The sequence below is a fragment of the Pteropus vampyrus genome, unplaced genomic scaffold (genome assembly GCF_000151845.1).
Source record: "Pteropus vampyrus isolate Shadow unplaced genomic scaffold, Pvam_2.0 Scaffold816, whole genome shotgun sequence".
Classification (NCBI taxonomy): domain Eukaryota; kingdom Metazoa; phylum Chordata; class Mammalia; order Chiroptera; family Pteropodidae; genus Pteropus; species Pteropus vampyrus.
In genome coordinates this window covers 292,843-315,175 of record NW_011889597.1, presented here as the reverse complement: position 1 = coordinate 315,175, position 22,333 = coordinate 292,843, and the positions used below count along the sequence as shown (strand labels likewise).

At 37.2% G+C, this 22,333-nt stretch overlaps 1 protein-coding gene and 1 pseudogene across 1 annotated transcript in view; both read right to left on the bottom strand.

The window, feature by feature from the left end:
• Nucleotides 1-22,333, bottom strand: part of ARL3 (ADP ribosylation factor like GTPase 3) — a 30,101-nt gene that overhangs the window by 5,142 nt on the left and 2,626 nt on the right. Inside the window, exons 2-5 of the mRNA XM_011385820.2 lie at nt 18,799-18,942; nt 15,445-15,561; nt 5,501-5,551; nt 3,737-3,922 (exon numbers count right to left, since the gene is read on the bottom strand). Of these exons, the coding sequence (XP_011384122.1) occupies nt 3,737-3,922; nt 5,501-5,551; nt 15,445-15,561; nt 18,799-18,942 (498 nt within the window). The remainder of the gene's footprint in view (nt 1-3,736; nt 3,923-5,500; nt 5,552-15,444; nt 15,562-18,798; nt 18,943-22,333) is intronic.
• LOC111734136 lies at nt 8,511-8,623 on the bottom strand (annotated as a pseudogene).

Here is a 22,333-nt window from a genome sequence, read left to right as displayed (position 1 = left end):
TTACCTATGCTCTGCTCTTGAGTTTCCCATGAAAACCTGCTTTAATTACATGATAGGCTGGCCTCCTCGTCACCATCAATCAGGCAGAGAAAGACCTGTTCCGAACTCTCTTAAAGCCCTCAAAAGTCAATTTCCACACTCAGAGCAGGGGCTGCTGAACACCACATGGGATTGCCTGTCCTTGGAGAGACTGCACGTATTTGCTTTCAGAACATCAGGTAGGACAAAAACCTGAACTCCATCCCAAGAATCACTAACTTCCATAACCTCAAATCATGTGTTTGAGCTACTCGAGTAAGGAGAAGTGACACACCTGCTCCATGAGTCCAGAAGATGTAGCCCACCATCTAGCAGAGATGTGGCTATTCCCCTGGCTCACCCACTTGAGGGTGTTATTTATCAGTATAAGACAGGTCTCTCAAACATTCTGATTAAACACATATACACAAACAGAACATAAATAGAGACACTGTCTTTAAACACCTGAAATTGTAACAAATTGCAGGTCTTTTTTTTTTTTTAACTGTTAGACATTTTTTCTTTCAGCTGTCATTAGAGCTCTGGTGCCAGATGTTACTTGACCCTTTAAAGTCTGATCATGTGGGTAGCTTTGCCCATTACTGATCAGCTTTCAGAGGGCGGTGGGGTGGGGAGGGTGGAATGGGAGGATGAAATAAGAATTTAGGGAATTTTAGTAATTATCACACAGTATCCATGTTTGAAAGTGATCTTGAGGACATTTTTCTAGTGAAGGCTTTCATTTTCAGGAATACTTAAATCCATAATTAATAAGAATCATTAAAGGCCTGTACTTGAACTAAGGATTATAGAAAAATAATTCCACCTAAGTGACTCTTTTTAAAGTGAACACCAAGGCACTGGCTGAGTGGGCGAGAGCTCAGGACAGAGGCATTACCTGAAGGAGGGACATGGTCAATCAATGCGTCACAATGAAAAGTGTTTCCAAGGAAAACTCCGCGACCTTTCTCCAGTCCCCAAAGGTTACCATTAAAGGACAATAGACAGCAGATTCCCTTCTTAATTAACATTTTTATTAAATAACTCATTTCAAATAATGGTTAAATTCTCTAAATTTATATCATTCTATTAACCATAATCTAATCTCATTAACCTTGAAATCCCAGTCTTAACTACCCAATTCTATACACCATGGTACTATCTACTAAACTAATTAAGTGACCTTCAAACTATTTCTCCTCCATATAAAAATCATTATTTCTTTGCTCACAGTTCTTTGTCAGATCTCTCTTGATAGCACTTCCTGTGAATCGGTTGCTGAAGGTCCCTGATCTGAGGAGAACTTTCTCAAAAAAATCCAACCATACGCGATTATATCACTTGATTTAAACTGGTTGATTTTAAAGCCCTCCCCAACTCTCTGCTGATAGATAGCTCACTGTCTCCCTTTTTGACCAAAAGATCTTGTGACTTAAAGGGAACTCCGCCTCTACAGCGGTTACACAGCCAGGAACACAGAGCTCTATCCTGGTGCCCTCCTCCAGACAGGGCGGGCTGGGGTGGGGTGGCGGGGCTGGGAAGACAGTGACTGGAGCTCCTTCCCCATCCCCAGGCTCCTCTGAAGAAGTATCCTTGACTTGAATGTCACTACTCTCAATACTGATTCTAGATAACTCTAGTCCCTCCTGTTTACATCCTGGAGGCTGGCTGAAGAAACAAGAACCTCACTGTTAATTCTGGCTTTGCTCTTTCTTCCTTTCCACACTTTGGCCAAGGGAAAAAAGATTACGGAGCTGTCAATTCCCACTTTCTTAGAAGTAGGCACACAACATGTTTATTTTCTTTAGTTCTGCCTTTAGAGCCCCAAAGCTCAAGATGTTCTCTACTCTCCATACTTGCGATTTAGAGAGGCAGAGTCCTCTTGCTAAAGTGGTTTGTACAAACACAAGAAGGCTTCATCTTCATAAAAATAACCTTAGGCCTCATGAAGATCATTTTATGCACAATCAAGGGAAATAAATACCTTAGGCAAAACTTGATTTTTTTAAAAAAAATGAGAAGCTAAATAAAATGATCAGAGTTTACCTATTCAAAAACTCCTGGGTAGTATACTTGTTGGACTAGCCTAAATTAAACTGAAAAAGCAGTTAATTTGATAGATCTGGAATCATATATTGTGATTGTCATTTTATAGAGGAGACCCAAGAAAAATAAAACTATTAATAATAGTTCCTTTGTCGGGTGAGATTAAGGGAGAGGAAAAAACTTTTCAGTTTTAAATTTTATATACTTTTATATGATTAACAATGAGAATACTTTACCTTTATAACCAGAGTCTAGACAGGAAGGAAGGAGGGAAGGAAGGAAGGCTTACTTTCTATCTCCTCCCTCCCTCCTACCTCTCCCTCACAGAGACCCACAGAGCTCCAGCATCCATTCTGGGGACGTAGCTGAGGTAATCTCTGGCCACTTGAGAGCCTACACTATCCACACACACATGCATGAAGCTCTTCGGAGGGCACAGGTATTGAGAAGTCTGGAGGAGGGGGCACTTGCCTTGTGCTGACTGGTCTGGTCTCAGATCTAGAGGCCATGCACAGAAGCAGGCCCTGGTTGTTTGTGTAATAAAAAGAAAGAAAAAAAAGCAGCAAACAGATGGAACAAGTGAGACAATTCTAGGATATGAGTATTTGCTTGAAATAAAAGCAGTCAGGCGGTTTTAAGACAAATCAATGTCAAATGTCTTAGGAGACAGGGAAGAAGAGCATTAGAAGGGAAATGGAAAGGGGCTGCAGGACGACGATTGAGAATCAAATTACAGGTTCGTACCTCAGCACACCAAGTTCATGCCATTAGAGACACATGCCATATGGCATGAGGGAAGACACCATTTCTTTAGATGTTGTTAATCCCCCACAGCATCTTAGAGCTGTACTGTCCGATTCTCACAGCCTGGTGTCACTTCCCCGGCAGGTCCACCAGATGTTTAAAATGAGGTATGTGGAGCATGCTGGGGCTTTGGAATAAAGCAACAGTCCTAGAGGGTTGACTCCAAGTGTCACCTGGTTTTAGGCTGCTTCATAGGAAGCCTCAGAGCTAAAACTGGTTATCATTCTTTGAGAAAACAGCCTCTCAGGTGTCTGGGATACAACAGTTTTCTGCCCTAAATTAATATCAAATAAGGAGGAGCCTGCTCTTCCGGTATACAGTTCCTTAATATAAAACATGGGGCTTTCTGTTAGCTGAAGCCTCCTAGTGGGAAAGCAACCTGAAGTAGCAGAGAACAGACACCAACGCTGAAGGCAGTGGAGACAGCCGATAGGAAAAAACAAAACAAAACAAAACACTTTTAGGATAACTAGTGTGCAGAATTGTTGATGGCTCTGTTACCTTGGGAGTGCACATATTCGACATCCATAATATTAGACACAACACAAAATCCCCAACCATCAAAAAATCCTAGAGTTAGAAAGCATCTTCTAAGTCTCCTGTTCTGACCCTCTACCTAATGGGGGTTGTTAGTCGTATGGGGTGGTTTGTCTGTGGCTTTCCTAGAACGGTTAATGATGTCATATTGGTCACTAAGTAGAAAAGAACTACACTTCTCTATGCCCTCCACGTTCTGGAATGGTTCATCTGCCAATCAAAGGCTGTTTGTTTCATATCCTTTTTCTATCTAGATCAGACCAACCAATGAGATAGACTACCTTGGTTGGTTGTCATACGGCCAGGTGACCAAACCTTCCGGTAATCTCACCTGAACACCCTCTCCTGTGAGAGCTGAGCAAGACTGGATCTGCCAGACTCGGTCGCGGATGGTGTGCAGGTTCAGTCCTTCTGCAATTTCAGAGGCAGGGGCTGCCGTGAGCAGATCCTGTTTATTAGCAAAGATGAGCACTGGTACACAACTTAGCTTTTCTTCCTCCAGTAATTCAGCTAGTTCCTAGATCATTTTGAGGATAGATGGGGAGGGAAGGATGAAATCTGTGATATTTAACCATTCACTTCTAATCAGAAAAAACAAAAAACCCACCCAAAAAACAGTTAAGCTGACCAACTAGCAATCTTCAAGGGCAGTGGTTCTCAAACTTGAGTCTGTGGAAGAATCCCCTGGCAAATTCCTGGGCCTACCCCAGAGATGCTGACTTTGGAAAGTTTGAGCCAGGGCCCTGGAATTTGCATTTTTAACGAGCTTCCCAGGTGGTTCTGCTATAGGAGATTCACGGATCAGACTTTGAGAAACACTGCTCAAGGAAGAACACAAGTCGTGGTTAGAGATTTAAAACTTACCCAAGGTTATTATCCGCAAATAACTTTCAATGAGTATTTATATATATACACATACATACACATACACACATATATATTTTTAAATATAAACTGAAAATGACAATTGCTTTAGAGACTATAATTCCGTTTCATTAATCTTTATCTCCAAAACATGCATGCAATATGCATTACATTTCATTAAACCCACTTTCTAAAATAACTGTATTAGTGCATCTGGCAAGGTCTTTGACTTTTAGTTTATTGTTTGGAGTCTAAACCGCATGCTGACTCTGTCTGCAATAAGTATAAGAGAGAGTGTATATTAAATGCCGGGACCCACTTTTTCCCATTAAACCCAGATTTTAGCTACTTAGGACACCTGGGTTGTCAAAGAGAACTGGATGGTTCAAGCGATCATTATATGACACCCTTTACTTCCAAGCTCATGTTTAGCACTGGTTTACATGCGTGATGAACCAGAAATCATCAAGGTATAGAATGGTTGTTTTCAAGAGTCTAGAGAGTTCTCAAACTAATTTTCAGAAAAAAGGAACATAAACGTGGGGACTGCTACCTTTGGAAGGCCACCTCTGGTAGGTTAGGACATAAGCCAAGGACTCTGCAATGAAATGTAATCGTGTTTCTCCAAAGAGGTTCACTCTGCCCCTTGCTTCTTATCAGTGTACTCAGTAAAAAGTCTGTGCCCACTGCTTCTCTATTTAAAACTGTGTACACGAATTGCATCGTGTAATCATGTTGACAGGTACTTAAAGCCATATTTGGGTTCAAAGTATACCTAGCTCTTGGCTTGGAAATAAGCGGCTTAGTCTTGGCTTGCACATTTCTTCCCATCTCACCGAATTTGTTAAAGTTAGCCCTGGATCAATTAAGTTGATAATGAAAACCATACATAGAAATGGTAAGTGAATTGTTCCTCTGGGTTCATTTCTATATGGCCTGGGAAGAAACTGAAGAGCTCTTGAGCATGGCAGTAAGTTCCATTTGCTTATATCTTGATTATTTAATTTGATTAAAACTAAAAAGGCTTTAATAAAAAAAAAACTGTTTAAAGGATTCTCAACTTATTTCTTCTTCGGCGACTGGTATTTTTCCTTGTTTGCCAGAATGACCGTCTTGTTTAAACTGCAGAGGTTAAACAAAAAAACACCTCCCTCACCCTCTTATCCTTTTACAAGGCAGATTAATGAATACCCAGTTACTTGGGAAATAACTCAACAGAAGAATTATTTACCTGGCCCGTCTCTTCAAATCTTTTTCTGTCTGCACTGTCAATTACATATATCTGTAAAGTAAAAGAAGAAGGTTATTTCAATAAGCAGACATGGAAAAAGACAGAGCAACTGCTATAGAGGGAGCGCATGATCCCCAGTCAGCCGATTTCACATTCGCACAGCATAGAAAAATTGAGCTGGTAACTCTTACTTCATCTATGGATGCAAAAGAAACAAATTAAATAGGGGATGCCCAGAAAGTACCTCGAGCAAAGCTCTAAAGTAGGAAGTCAGGAGCGGCAAGCAAGATGCATTTAGTGAATGCATCTACTAGGCATTCACTAAACATTCTTAGTAGATTTACCATATTAATCCTTGCTACGGCTCTATGATATAGATTTCGTTATCTTCTCATTTTATACATAAATAAACATAAGCTCAAAGCAGTTAAGTAATTTGCCCCAGTTATACCTGCTACTTGACAAAACTGGGATTCAAACTCAGGCATATCTGACAGTTGCTCTTAAGCACCCTGCTAATATTGTGTCCTAAAATTATCTGGAATAGATGGTGTTCTGAGGCATCTACATAGCCTGTAGTCCTCGAACATCGTCACTCTGAAAGGACAAGGTGCAGTATTAACCATATGCTGACTTCAGGTACTGAGGCAGGACACCCAGTGATCTCTGTCCCACTCCTACCTCCACAGGCTGCTAGGAGGTTAAGATCAAGTACTGGAAATAGCAAGGGCATAGCTGTCGCCAGACAGAGTAAGAGAAATCTTGAGAGTCAATGTAAATGACAAATTCCAAGCTTTCTCTCCTATCACTGAATTTGATTGCATAAATAATATCCTATAACAACAATAAGGAAAACAATGGAAGACCAATAGAAAAAGAAAAATCACCTACGGTTACAGAACCCAAACATGTTAATTATTTTAATTTCCTAGGAAAGGTCTCTTCTAAGTCTTCTTCATATGAAAATTTAAAAATAAAATTAAATATAATTCTGTAGGCCTTTTTTTTATTAGATGATATATTAAATGTTTTCCCAGTTGCTAATTTTAAAAATTATTAAATTTTCTAACTTTCTTTAAAGAATTTAGAACTTTTATTAAACTAATGGCACAATGAAGACACTCCTTTAAGGGAGCACACAGTAAGTCTTCATTTAATGTTGTTTTAATAGGTTCTGCAACTTTAAGCAAAATTACATGCAATGAAACCAGTTTTACCATAGGCTAATTGATATAAACAGGAGTTAAGTTCCTACGGCATCTAATCAATGGTGTAATGAAACAATGTTGAACAAAATGACATCATTCGAGGACCTGCTGTATGAATTTAAAAAACAAAATATAACCAACTCTCACCTTTATGTGCCTTGAATTATATAAACTGATATACTATAAAACACATAGGCATTTCTGTATGCAAGTCAAATTCTGTGTTACTCTGAAAACTCTTTTGAAAGAAAAAAAATTAAAATTCTTTTGCTTAATGCACTCTCATTTAGAGTCACTAGTGCTAAACATTATACCAGGAACCCAATTCAGCTCTGAAACATATCCTATGTTTCTATCTGCTTCTTTCACAGAGAATCACAGGAGGAAAAAGGATGGATGTGTTTGGTGTATTTTGGTGTGTGGCATTATTGTCATTTATATTACTTTTGACTCAATGTCAACACATGCATTAATGGGCTCTACATACCACACACTCAAAATTCTATACTGACTGTCTGATGAGTCACTATGTAGAACAAAATGGTAATCTGGTTTTCCACCAGTGAAGCTCACATTTTTAAAGTAGCAGTCTTAGTGTAAACATAGAGGTAAAAAGAAAAAAAATGTAATGGGAGAGCGAACCTCAGTATAAAAGACCTAATTAGATTATTTGGGAGTCTACAGTGGATTCGTATTATCTTCGGTCAGGCAATAGTCCAAGAAGATATGAGAGAGGGAAGAGGGTCAGGTATCACTGGGAGGGTGTCTGGGCTTCCTGGGCTTCCTGAAGGCTGTGTGCAGGTCACTGGGCAGGAAAGGAATTACAAAGCAGGAAAAAATGTGCTTGGGAGCAAAAGCTATGTGTTAACAAGGCAAGGGGAGAAAACAGAATGAGACAAAGTTGAGAACACAAAGATACAGTTATGAAATAGATGTCTGATATTATTTAAAAAAAAAAAAAAAGAAAGAAAACCGGCAGAGGATAATGAGGAATGGATAGTTTTAATGACAAGAGACATGATACCAGAGAATCCAGAGGCTGAAGATCAACAAGAGGAAAGTTTTAAACTTTTATTTAATATTACTTGCCAGATTGCTATTTATTGCTTGGACACAAAATTTCACAGGAACTATTTCCATTAAAAGATTCAAAAGGAGGATTTTCCTAAACGATACATATATTCTTCCTATCATTTAGCATTTTTCTCACATAATTTTTCATAAAATTTGACAATTACTACACAATAATTCCAGTAAAAAGTCTATAAAATGACTGCCCTATTTATTAAGGGCCAAGGGAAAAAGTCATAAACATAAACTAGTCTGGTAATTCACAAATTTGTTTTTTGCAGTGGTATACTCTTCTCTTGGCTGCTACTCACCCCAGTTCTGTCCAGTTTCCTCATGCAAGCATCTGTTTTCTTCTAGTCAAGAGCTAAAGATAAGGATAGCTTCTTGTCTTATTTTTTTTTTATTTTTAAATGACATAGCTGTTAATCTAGTCATGTAAAAAAATTTTAAACCCCAAATAAACTAATAATAAAAAATACTCAGAAAGTAGCAGAGCAAGTTAAACATTTATAGTGCTTCTAGCTCATCTTAAAACATTTTGGACCTTCGAATATCAAGTTTCATAAAACTGTTCTAAAATAAAGTTATCCATGGCACGCAGAATGATGCTTTAAGCAAAGCTTTACGCCAATTCACATCTTCCTTGTCGATTACTTTGAAATTATTTGGTTGTGGGAGGAAAACCTAGAGAAAGTTTTTGTTTGTTTGTTTTTTTTTTTTTTTTTTTTTTACGCCTACAGCACCCGATATTCCTAGGAGGTCTCCCATTCAAGTATTAACCGACCCTGCTTAGCTTCTGAGATCAGATGAGATCGGGCACATTCAGGGTGGCATGGCCGTAGACAAGAAAGATTTTTTCTTGATGGAAGGTCAGCCCACTTTGGATTATCCAGAAACAGACTGTCCAGTGGGTGAATGGAGGGCTCTTTGTTTCTCCTCCTGCTTCTGGTCCTCTGCCCTCCTGCTGCCACCTTTTGGCCATTTTATTACTCCTAAGTATTTCTCCACCAGAGGGGCAGGCAGAGACAAGTCGAGATGATAACACAAAAAAAGTGTGGCTTTTTATTGATAGCTTGAGCAAAAGTCTGAAAGGAGGATGAAACTAAAAAACAAGGTTTCTGGATAACTGTGGTTTTCAATTATTTGTGCTCTAGTAAATTATTGATGCTCAAGTGTGAATGACATAGGAATACATGAGGTAGTTGTTTGAGACCTATCACTTGATGGCCTATACTTTGGATACAGAAATGACGAGGTGACTTTGTTTAAATTATATTGCATTTAAACACAAAACTGATAATAAAGTAAATGGAGTTTTGTAACAATATAAATATACCTTGAAAAAAAAAAGATGTCTTTTTATCTATCAAAAGGCTATTATTTCTTGGCTTAAAAGAAATAGAAGACACTCTATCCCCTCCTATCATATCTCAGGTTTTACTTCTTAGTCACTTCCTCTAAATTAACAAAGCTGAAGTCAGATGTTCACAGTGTCATCTTCCCTGAGAATAACTCTTGCACTTTTAGGAGTTGCCCTGACTCTTTCAAACTTCTAGAGAACCATTTAATGCTTTAACGTGGGGGTTGGCAATCTTCTGTGAGGGGTCAGGCAGTAAATATTTTAGGCTTTGTGTCCCATACAATCTCTTTCACAATCATTGAACTTCGCTGTTGTAGTGTAACAGAAACCATAGAAAATACAAAAACAAGCGGATGTGGCTATGTTCCAACAGACCTTATGTATGGACACTGAAATTTGAATTTCATGTCATTTTCATATGATGAAATCTTATTCTTCTTTTGATTTTTTCCAACCATTTAAAAATATAAAACCCATTCTTAGCTCACAAGCTATACAATAATGGTTGGCGGGGTGGGGGGGGGTCAGTTTGTTAACACCTGTTTTACTTTTATGGTGGCACTCTAGAAATCACTGAAAAGTGTTAACTGGGCAATGAAATGTGTCAAGCCTCAGTGCTGCTCTTCTGGGCAGTGTGGAGTCTAGTGTATTAGGTCTTTTCGACCAACAATGGAAAACTATCAAATATAGACAAACAAACAAATATAGCTCATCATCCACTGCCACGCTGAGCAAACTGGCAGACAGGGCTGAGTCACAAGGTCTTAGAATCTAAACCTGGGGACTCAGCTGCTCCCTACGACTTGTTTAATCTCAAAATGGCACTGGAAAATAATGAAAGTTTGACTCTGAATCCAAAATATTGTCTGGTACTGGCAGTGTAATGTAGCCAGAGAAAGCTCCTATAGGGTTGCTCTAAACTGATTTTTTCCTGGATTGGACCATAATCCCTAGGGACTCTCAGCTAATGAGAAATGTGGAAATCAGGGTCATACTACAACTACCTTGCAGTCTGCCTTCAAGGTGTTAGAGCTTATGATTTAAAATTACCCTAACCTTAGACCGGAAAGTTTCTGAGACCTCCTATGGAGCTTTAAAGTCATTCATGTCCTTATATACTGCTCTTATTTGGATGTTTCTTTCAAAGCATCTTAATCTAGCAGATGAACAGATAGAGCTGTTATTACTCTCAACCACTAGTTTTTCTCCATCATGTATCAAAAATAAAGAGAATCTAAAGCGTTCCCTCCCCCGGTTTTATTGAGATAATTGGCAACCACACTGTAGTAAAGGTATAAGCATAATAATTTGACTTGAATCTACAGCTTTAAAAAAAAAAATAGTTCACTTAAAATTTTAAAGCAGGTTTAGATTTATAGAATTGAATACATAGCACGGAGAGTTCCATATACCTGCCCCAACTCCACATCCACTCCCAGTTTCCTCTAGTAAAGTAACATTTTATATTTGTGTGATACATTTGTTACAATTAATGAACCAATGTTGATACATTAGGTTCATTCTTTGTGTTTTAAAGTTCTATGGGTTTTGACAAATCCATAATGACATGTATCTACCATTATAGTCTCAGGATAGTTTGGTCACTCTAAAAATACTGTATATCACCTAGTCATCTCTTTCCTCCCTTCCCCCGGCACTCTGGTAACTACTAATCTTCTTAGAGATTTTTTTTTTTTTTTTTTTACTAATTTCTATAGTTTTGCCTTTTAAAAAAATGTCATATAGTTGGAAACATAGAGTATGTATCCTTTTCAGATTGACTTTCACTTAGCAATATGCTTTTAAGTTTCCTGCATGCCTTTTTTGTGGTTCGACAGCACATTTCCTTTTATCACTGAATCATATTCCATTACATGGGAACCACAGTTTGTTTATTCATTCACCTATTGAAAGACATCTTGGTTGCTTCCAGTTTTTGGCAATTATGAATAAAGCTGCCATTGATATTCATGTGAAGGATTTTGTGTGGACTAAGTTTTTCAATCAATTGGATAGATACCTTACAGAGCGATGGCTGAATCAGACAGTATAGTATGACAGTGCTTAGCTTTGTAAAAAAAAAACTTAAAACTGTCTTCCAAAGTGGTTGTACCATTTTGCGCTCCTATCAGCAACGAATGGGAATTCCTGTTGCTCTGCATCGACATTGGCATTTGGTATTGCCAGATTTTTGGATTTTAGCCATTCTAGTAGGCACATATATAGTAGCATTTCACTGTTGTTTTAATTTGCAGTTCCCTGAGGACAAATGATGTGGAGAATCTTTTCATATGTTTATCTCTATATCTTCATTGGTGAAATGACTGTTCAAGTCTTTTGTCCATTTTTAATTAGGTTCTTTACCTATTGTTGAATTTTAAGAGTTCTTTGTATATTTTGGATCCAAGTACTTTATATATTTGTGTTTTGCAAATATTTTCTCCCAGTCTGTGGCTTGCTTCTTCACTTTCTTAACAGTGCCTTTCTCAGAGAGCAGAAGTTTAAATTTTAATAAAGTCCAATTTATAAATTTTTTTTCTTTCATGAATCACGCTTTTGGTGTTGTATCTAAAACCTCTTCACCAAACCCAAGGTCACCTAGATTTTCTTCTTATGTTATCTTCTAGAAATTTTATAGTTTCAGGTTTTACATTTAGCTCTAAGATCCATTTTGAGTTAATTTTTGTGCAGGAGTAAAAAAAAAAAAAACTGTGTCTACATTTTTTTCTTTTTTCTTTTTTTTTGTATATGGATGTCCCATTGTTCCAGTACCATTTGCTAAAAAGACTATCCTTCTGTTGAAGTGTCTTGCTTCTTTGTTAAAGATCAGTTGACAATATTCATGTAGGTCTGTTTCTGGGCTCTCTATCCTGTTCCGTTGATCAATTTGTCTATTCTTTTTCAGATACATTCTGTCTTGTTTATTGTAGCTTTATAAAAAGTCTTGAAGTCAGGAGGTGTCAGCCCTCCAACTTTGTTCTCCTGCAATATTCTGTTGGCTATTCTGGATCTTTTGCCTTTCCATATAAACTTTAGAATTGGTTTGTCAATATCCATAAAATAACTTGCGGGGATTTTGATTGGGATTGCATTGAATCTATAGTTGATCTATATAATCTATGAATTCAGTTAGGCAGAACTGACATTTTAACAATATTGAGTCTTCTAATCCATGAATATGGATTATCTCCCCAATTGTTTAGATTTTCTTTGCCTTCTTTTATTGGTTTTGTACTTTTCCTCATGTAGATGCTGTATATATTTTGTTAGATTTATGCCTAAATATTTCTCTTATTTTTGGGTGCTAATGTAAATGGTATTTTGCTTTTCATTTCAAATTCCAATTGTTCATTACTAGTGTATAAGAAAAAAATTGACTTTTATATATTAACCTTATATCCTACCAACTTGCTGTAATCACTTACTAGTCCAGGAATATCTTCATCGATTTTTGGGGTTTGAAAGACTTTTAATGGTCATTTTTCCTAATATATAGTTTATATCGCAATTTAGAGACTGATCTTTCAAATTTACATTCAAGTATTTGTGAGGAAAATAGTATGATGCTTGGATTTGCTTAAAATACTTTTAAAAAAAGTGGTGGGTACACTTGAAACTTACAGGATTTCATTAAGCAGTGTCATCATAAAAAAAATAGCATTGGTAGGAGAGATGAAACAAGATTGCCAAAACTGAAATTAAGGAAGCTGGGTGATGGGTAGGTATCTGGAGTTTCATTATACTATTTTCTTGAACTTTGCATAAAGTTGAAATTTTCTAAAATTAAAAAATTAGATTTTAAGAATGGACAAATTATTTGAGATTACATAATAAGTTTTTATCTTCATAGGACATTTTTTTCCTTTCTTTCTTTCTTTCTTTGTTCCCTCCCTCCCTCTCTTCTTCCTTTCTTCCTTCCTTTCTTCCTTCCTTCCTTCCTTCCTTCCTTCCTTCCTTCCTTCCTTCCTCCCTCCCTCCATCCCTCCCTCCCTCCCTCCCTTCCTCCCTTCCTTTCTTTCTTTTTGATATTTCTCTTCTATTCTCCTAGAAGGTATATAATACATTTTGGAAGAATAACTGGTTGAATAGATGGGATAAATGGATGGATGCATGTCTTTTATCTTTTCTTCTCATCCATCTAAACTTTTAAGCTGGCATCACAAATATACTGAAACTTACCTGCACTGAGGGCCAGAAATATGATGAGCCCGTGTGACGTCTATCACAGTACCTCACATGTGTTTATGGTTTGATGCTAGTACAATTTTACATTTCTGGTATTATTCTCCATTTAAGAATCATGGTGAGTGAATGAATTCGCTACTTGTCATAACCCTCAACTCCACCCTGTGAAGGAGATGCTCTACCCATTTTATAGAAAGAATTAACAAGCCTCTGGACTTGACCACAATTGAAACAGAATCATAAAACGTCAGAGTTGGAAGGGAATTTAGAACTTCACATTCTACCTAATATTAGAATCCATCTATAACAATCATCTATTTCACTTATTCAGTACTTTTCTAAGCACTGGGGGGAATACAATAGTTGAAAAAAAAGCAAAGTTCCTGTCTTCGTTGAGCTTACATTCCAGTGGGGGAAGAGAAAGTAATAAAAATACGTCTGAGGTGATAGGTACTGATGGAAGGAGAAAAAAAGCAGAAAAATCCAAGTGCCAGAAGGGTGGGTGAGTATGGGGCGGGTCACAATTTTAAATATAGCAATCAGGGAAGGTCTCAGTAAGCTGACATGTGAGCAAAGCGAAAAGAATTCTAGCACTGGAAACAGCTATGACAAAGGCTCCAGGATGGGAGCATGCCAGTGTTCTCCAGAGACAGGAAGGAGGCCAGTGTGGCTGACATCAAATTAGAGAGGGGGAAGATGAGTCAGACAGGTAAGAGAAGCCAGATGGTAGGGGACCTTGTAGGCCACTGTAAGGACCTCAGCTTTTATTTTGAGATGGGAAGCTTATGTTTTAACAGGATCACTATAGCTATGATGTTGAGAAGGGTCTTCAAGGAGACAAGGCAGAAGTAAGGACACTAGTTAGGATGATGCTGCAATAATCAGTGCGCAGTAATAGTGGACGTGGAAAGAAGTCAGATGCTAGAAATGTTTTGAAGGCAGAATTGACAGGATTGGCTGATCGATCTGATGAGGGGAATGAGAGGAAAAGGGGTCAAGAATGACTCCAGAGCTGTTGGATGAATAGATTTGTCACTTACTGAGAAGACTGAGGAGGAGCAATTTGGGGCAGGGGTGGATGAATATAGGAACTGGACATGTTGAGGGAACTTACTGGCCACTGAAGTGGAGATATCAAATAGGTAACTGGCTATATATGAAACTGAGTTCCAGGCAGGAGACAACACTTTGGGATTCACTAGCATGTGGGTGGTGACCAACACCTTGAAACTGGATGGGGTCACCTAAATTGAGACTTAGAGAAGAAAGCCCAGGCTTGAACTCTGGGGCACTCCAACACTCGGAGGTTAGGGGACAAGGGAAAATACAGCAATGGAGTCTGAGGAGGAGTAGCCAGCGAGATGGGGAGAAAACCAAAATACAATGGTATTCTTAAAGCCAAGGAAAGACAATGCTTCAAAGACAGCATGACCAACTTTGTTAAATGTGCTCTTAGGTCAAGTAAGATGAGTATTACAAAACTGAACACTGGACTTAGCAATGTGGAATTCCCTGTGAGCCTGAATGGAGGGTTCTGCGTGACTGGGAGGAGAGGCAGTGAAGACAGCAAGCACAGAAAACTCTCTTAAGGAGTTTTGTTGTAAAGAGGGACTGAGGAATGGGATAGTATCTAGAGGGGGGATGTACAATTGGGACAAGAGTTTTTTGTTTTTAAACAAGAGAAACTACAGGATGTGTGCATGCTGAGAGAAATAATCCAGTAGAAAGAGAGACACAGGAAGCAGCCACAGAGTGAAACTGTTTGAGCTGCAAGATGATTCCTACTGGTAACGAAGACATCGCCATGGCTGATATCACAGCTTATTGTTTATGGTCATAACTGAAGTAAATGCAAGCTTTCAGTTAATGAAAATAATATGCAATTTGTTTCCTGTCCTAGTTCACGAGACCCCTTGGTTTTAGGGTATGATCGTGAGAGTGAGTGGCTAAGGTAGGATGGATGACAAGATCATTGGAGGGGAGGAGCGGGAACTGAGAGGCTGAGGGATTAGAGAAATTGTGTATGTGGACAGTGAAATCTCTGAGAATTCTGAAACAGTGTTAATGTTTCTAATATGGCAGAAAAGACTATCAATTAATGCATCAGAAGGAGTACTTACGAGAATATCAGTGTTTTCAAAATAATTCCTCCAGTATGGTCTGATTTTCCTCTGTCCACCAATGTCCCACACATTCAGTTTAAAACCTTGCGATTGTACACTTTTGATGTTAAAACCCTGCAACAGAGAGAGAGAGGCAAAACCAAGTTTTATTGAGCCTTGAGATTATAATTCTGACAAAGTTACATCTACCAGCTGTTATTTATTAATTGAGGTACTCTGCCAGATGTGACACTGGTAACATTGCAAATGATTTTCTATAAGAGGGAAGAAAGAAATGTATTTATACATGCTCACTTTATTCAGGTTGTGGATTCAGCGTTAATAATGTCATGACTAACATGACTCTATAATAAGCGTGTGTGCGCACGCACGCACACACACACACACACACACACAACTGCTGAGGATGACTTGGTATGAGAATAGCTCTGAAAATACAAACCACACCCCATCCTCAGGACGGTAAAAGTTAACAGGACATTACATGCAACTAACAAAAAAAACCAAAGCTGAATCTGAAGACTCAAAAAAACAGAACAAATGCTAAATTTAAAAAGAGGAAAGAGCTATAATCTGGAAGACTGGATTCTTTAGGAGCAGTGCAAAATTAAAGAACTTCCCTCATATGGATTACTCAGGAAAAGGAAGGACACTATGGGGGAGGCTGGCTAGTAACTAGAGTATGAGCCCAGTGAAGAAGGTTGGGCCCGTGGGAACAGAATGTTCAAGCTCTGAAGTGGAGCCCTCAATTACAGGCAGTGATGAGAACAAACAAACTAGAGGACATTTGAAACTATAATAGGTATCTGTGATGAACTTCAAAAGAAAGTATTCATTTTCAGGATAGTTACTCAAGGTGAAACCTTAAGGAAGGTGAGCAAATCAGGGGCAGGCAGAATTGTGAGCTGGGAGTTAGTGTGCAGAGAAACAAATTAACGAGACCTTTGGGGTTCAGAGAGAAGGCATTTCATGAGCAAGAATAAAAAAAAATCATCTTGCAAAAATGATACAGTTGAATCTGGATTGGAAAAATCCAATCAACAGCTTACTATCACAGAAGTGATATTTCATCCAGAATAACTGGAGTTAAGTGGGTCTGGGGATCCCTTAACAAACATTTGCCTCATCTGGCAGTTTGCCAACACTACTGCCTAGCACAGAAGGGCAAGGCATAAAGCGATGGTACAGGAACACTGCCACCCAATTTCCCTTGAGGATAAATAGTCAGTAGAGGATAACTGGGGATGATGCTGACTGCAGCTCCTCTAAAATGCCAAGGACCAAATAAATTAGAAGTTTAAGAACTCTAAAGGGAAGTGGCTTAAGCTTACTGCAAAAGTCTGCTTCATTCTGACTCACTGAGAAAACCACCTTTGTGTGCTTAAAAGTTCTACACTTAACTACAATATTGAATGTCAAATCCAGGAACATCAAATCCTTCTAAAAAGAAACAGGAAATAAATAAGAGTAAATTCCGGAATTCAACCATATGTATCAACTGCCTTAAAATTCTGTAAGTCATCAGACCTAACAAATCTACTAAGAAATTATTCTAAGGAAATAATAATGGGTGGGTACAAACATTTAGATATGTGTATTATATAAGTATTTACATATATAACAAAGATATGTTATTATTACTAAGTGAAAAAGATGATACAAACAGCTTATTCTCTATAAGCCTTTATTTTGATTTTAAATATACCCATCATACATACACACCAGGAAAAAACTGAATGGATATAGTTCTAAATGTTAAGTGATTATGTACGAATGGACATCATAGGTGATTTCTAGTTTCTCAATTTTACTTATTTATGCTTTCTAAATTGACTATAATAAGCATCTATTACTTTTTCTAATACAGAACAAAAACACAATTAAAGTTTGTTTTTAAAGAATAAATATGAAAACTTGACATAATATAATAACAGTTACATATAACATATCAAATAAAGCTGGAAAGTTAGAACTGGAATTGGGTCCTTAATTTTGAGTTCACTTCCATGGTCATAGTGTAGAAGTCCTATTTTAGTGGTGCTCTTGAGAGACAAAGTCTATCCCTAATCAAGAAAACAAAAACAAAAACTCCCCCCCCAAAAACAACAAACAAACAAACAAACAAACACACAAACTAGCCCTTCTTTTTCTGGTAGAAATCCTGACACTCTAATATGTGTTTTCACCCCTTCTAGGCCAGACTATTGTAATTTGCTCCTCCTTAGGCTATACATTAAATTTGTTCAGAAGCTGTAAAGTTGCTCATTTGGTAGTAGCTGAAATGACTTTTCTGCAAAGAGTTCTGAATCAGTAAGACTGATAAGCTGTGAAGTCCACATACCAGCACAGCCATTCAAACCTGACCAAGCTCTTATCACAGTATGGTGACGGGAAATGCCAAATAACCTTGGTTTTGCTCAAACCTCCTATGCTCAAACATTTTAAAGTGACGAAGACCGACAAGAGCTGTCTCTAGTTAGGAAACCCAAAGGCTTGGCCCAAGGTCAAGGTTTCTCAGGATTTCCTACAGGAAAGGAAGTCAAACGAAGCCAACTAGAGTTCTTCAAACTAGGATTTGTCTTTCAACTTCCACACAGTAAATGCCACCATTTCCTGATCCTTTGCGTTTTGCTTGCTTAGCCTTAGGAAGGAGGAGGGCTGATGAGGCCGGATTAAAAATTATAGGTAATTGATTTTTTTTAAAATTTAAAAAAAATTGATGTATATATTTGTATTTGTCAAGTCTGGAAAATACACACTAAAATACTAACAGTGGCTTTTCTCACAGTGCTCTGATTTTCTCCTTTATATATTCTCTGTATTTTCTACAGGTATTAATTTCATAGAGAAGATAAAGCTATTTTTAAAAAGTAATCACTTAGATCTGAGGGAATTGGTTGTCTTGACATACATATTTCTTTGAATTCTTTATTTTAAGAAATTATAAAATATACATAAAATAAAACTTACCCGTTTCAACCATTTTTAAGTGTACAGTTCAGTGGCATTAAGCACATTTGCACTGTTGTGGAACCATCACTATCATACACCCTTAGAACTTTTTTCATCTTGCAATATTGACTCATGTGTTCATCAACCAACAACTCCCCATTTCCCCCTCTCTCCAACCCCTGGTAATCATTATTCTGCTTTCTGTCTTTATGAATTCGACTACTCTATCTCATATGAATGGAATCTCTTGATATATTTTTGAAATCTTAAACTGTATAGACTTTTCTCAGTAACCAAAGTTAGAAATGGATGGAAATTATATTTCCCATGTTGCCTTCCATATTGCTATTATCATCTTCCATGTGTCCCACAAGCACCTGGGGCCAAGGCAGTGCTCACCTGCGTAGGTGTGATGTGGCTGATGTCTTCAGATGCAAGCTGCTTCAGAAGGGTAGTCTTGCCAGCATTATCCAAGCCCAGGAGAAGGAGTCTCACCTCCTGGTCCGGTGCACTTTTCAATTTGCGCAAAATTGAAAGTAAGCCCTTGAACAACCATGAAGAAGAGAGATTACTCGGGGTACTGACTTTGCTATTACTAAATATCTTCTTCTTGAAAAAAAGTTCTTGGTTGTGGATAGCTTAATTATTATTATTTTGTACTTTAATGTCATTTATTCCATTTGCTTCCCCCTTCTAAGTTTTAGCAGAAGTAGGTTAGTAAATTCAGCAACTTAATAAATAGCATGGCTTATTCCTGCTCCTCCTATTAATCCAGCTTAGCAGTCACCCAAAATCTCCTGAGTATAAACTACTACCCAATTCATGTTCCTAAAGCCCTTTATATAAATTTAGAGTATAGCACTCATATCACATCATAAGTAATTGACTTTTATATTCTCCTTTACTAGAGTGAAGTTTCCTGCAGATAAGAATTATAGCTTCTGTTTCCCACACACCTAGCATTTACTAGATAGATACTAGATAATAGTTGTTGAATTAAATAGAATTACCTACCCAAGTTAATGCACAATTTAAAGGTTCTATAGAAAGAAATACCAAAAAAAAAAAAAGTTGTATAAAATAACATCTGGACTCTCTGTTTAAGATTTCATTTCAGTTCACATTTAAGTCTTCAGCGTTCAAAATACTCTACCATCATCTAACTTTCATGAGACCCTGACAGGATAGGTGCATGGTATGGATTACCTACGTTTTCAGATAAAGAATCTGATACATCAGAGAAGTTAGGAAATTATAAATGTCACTCATGAAGCAAAAAACATCAAAATCTAACCAAAAAAAATTTAGACTAATAATCTTTGTTCCTTGTTGTTACAGTTATTTTTTATAGACAGAAGTAAAACATGTTGCTTTTTACCTAAGAGCATAAGAAAACTCATAAGATAGTTACTTCTTCTGTCTTGCAGCTGACAAGTTTGTTCTAGTGAGGCATGGTTACAACAAGAATCGAAGAATCCCAGAGTTTAAAGGGCATCTAATCTAATCTCCCAGCCCAAGCAGAAATTCCTTCAAACTGAGTCTTAGGATTATTTTAAATGATCATATTTTTATCTACATCACACCATGCAATAATTCAAACCAGTCTGTTCACTAAGATCAAATGATAATTCTGTGAAATAACTCTCAACAATAGAGTCTTTAGACAATGACGTGCAAATATGCATAATTAATAAGAATTCCTTTTTCCCCAGAGGCTCTTTGTTTACCACTTGTAGTATTGTATTTGCACTGACTTGCTAAGGACAACATTAATCTCTCTATGCCTCAAATTTTCCCAGCAATAAAATGGAAGGTTTGGTTTAAGTCAGAAAGACAAATTCTGTATCAAAAGATTTGGGGAAGAGAAGCCGAGTAGATGTGAAACAAACCATAAAAAGGCAGGTTTGTTTTGTTTTGTTTTGAGGCAAAACATTTATTTTGTTTTCATCTTATCTGGCCTTGAATACTTTGACACCATTCTTTTTAAAAACTATATTTATGAGAAGTCTCCCTGGCTTCTGTTAGCTACATTGCAATCACTCATTTATAATACCACCTTTCAGAACAGTTAAAATTAGAATTCTGAGATCCTCAGGGGACTGGGGATATAAAAAGGCTAAGAATAAGGAAAACACATTGTACTAATCCTGAGTTCCTGATTAGGTGTCCTCATTACCTTTCCAATAAAATTCTAGAACAACTAGAATTTATCCCATTAGTATATTAAATGACAGTACAGGTTTAGTCTTCTCATGCATTATCTACTTAGCATAAAAATCATGAAAGGTCTGTTTTCTATAAAATATTTTCAAGGTTCAAAATGAATGTTTTAGGGTTTTCCTCATGTGTCTCTTCTTTTGAAAAATCAGTAATTAAAAACACTGCATTCTGTAGTTTGAGACTTTTTACATAGTTATCATATCTGAAGTTGGATAATTAAAAGAAAAACATAATTTCTATTCATTTTAAAAGGAGAGCTGCAAAACACAGACAAAAAGGAAACCATTCTAACTATAGCTAAACTTCATTAATCTCTTGGTATAAACAAAAATACTTATATATTTCTACTGAATAACTTTCTTCTTCAAGAAACAATGACCTCAGATGCTTCCCCTTTAAGTGAAATTACAGAGCAATGGAAAGTTCAGCTAATATTTTCTTCCAGCAAAATAATAAATGGCATCTCAAGCATGGTCTAGGTGAGACAAATGCAAATACAATACAGCATCATATTAATCCAACTACTGAGGACAGAGGATCACAGGATTATCAGGGTTTGCTAAATAGGGAAGAGGATATTTATAGATATCAGGGTTCTGCCTGAAAGGTACAAAGTAAGCTGAATTAAGAGGCTAGAGGAAAGAGAACAGAATTAGTCCATTCTATGCTTCTATCTGTATGTGTCCATACTATATATTAAATGTCAAGTGCAGGGAGGTGACATTAGAAGTTAATTTTATTATGGAGCTGAGTTTTGCAGTATAAATATAAGAAAATGGATTTTTAAAGTGTTTTTGCTCAAAATATCTATTCATTTCTTCATTCATCATTAAATATCCATAATGTGCCAAATACAATAGAGAGCAAAACAGATATGATCTCTATGTAGGATTTTTACTCCTATGACTTTAAATAAAGGCAATATAAGAAAAAAAAACTTTAGATGGTATGTTATCAGCATGTGTTATTTGCGCCCTGGTGGACAGAAGTGGTCTGACTCAGCTGTAAAACATTTAAACAAACTTTTCTATAAGCAAATCATAAATAGATATGCTATTGACTACAGACATTTTATCTGTCTCAAAATCAGCTTAAACTTAACTACTGGCAGAGGCATGGCGCAGTGACCTAAAATGATACAAACTAGGTCATTCAAAGAAACTGGTGTGGTGGAGGGGGAAATAGGAATGTGGTGGTATATGGAAAATATATGTGGCTGTGAGGAGCAGCTAAAATTTAAATATTAAAACCAGTAAGCCTACTGTCAAGTACATGCACTCCCCATAACTAGCTTAAATGGAACTGACATCAATTTATTTTTAACTCCTTAAACTATCTAAAAAAAAAAAGGTGCTGCCTGGTGAGACCTTATTAATTTCCAGGAACTCCCATTGCTTTGACAGGGAGAATCTCACCCAAACTTTGTCTTCTTTCTCCTCACCTTTCTACTAAATAAACACAGTGTTTCATGAGGAACAAAGTATGGGCATCTCCTCAGAAAGAGTGGGTTCCCACTTCACCAGAGTCTTAATGAATAGAACACTGCAGGCTTTAGACTTGTATTCAGCTTCCCTATCTCTGTAACTCCAGGCACAGTTAGACCTAGAAAATGGGAACGATACTTATATTGTAAGAAAAATACGATGAAGATTAAATAAGTTAATGTCTGTAAAGCATGGTGCATAGTAGGCAGTCAAAAGTAGTTGTGTTTATT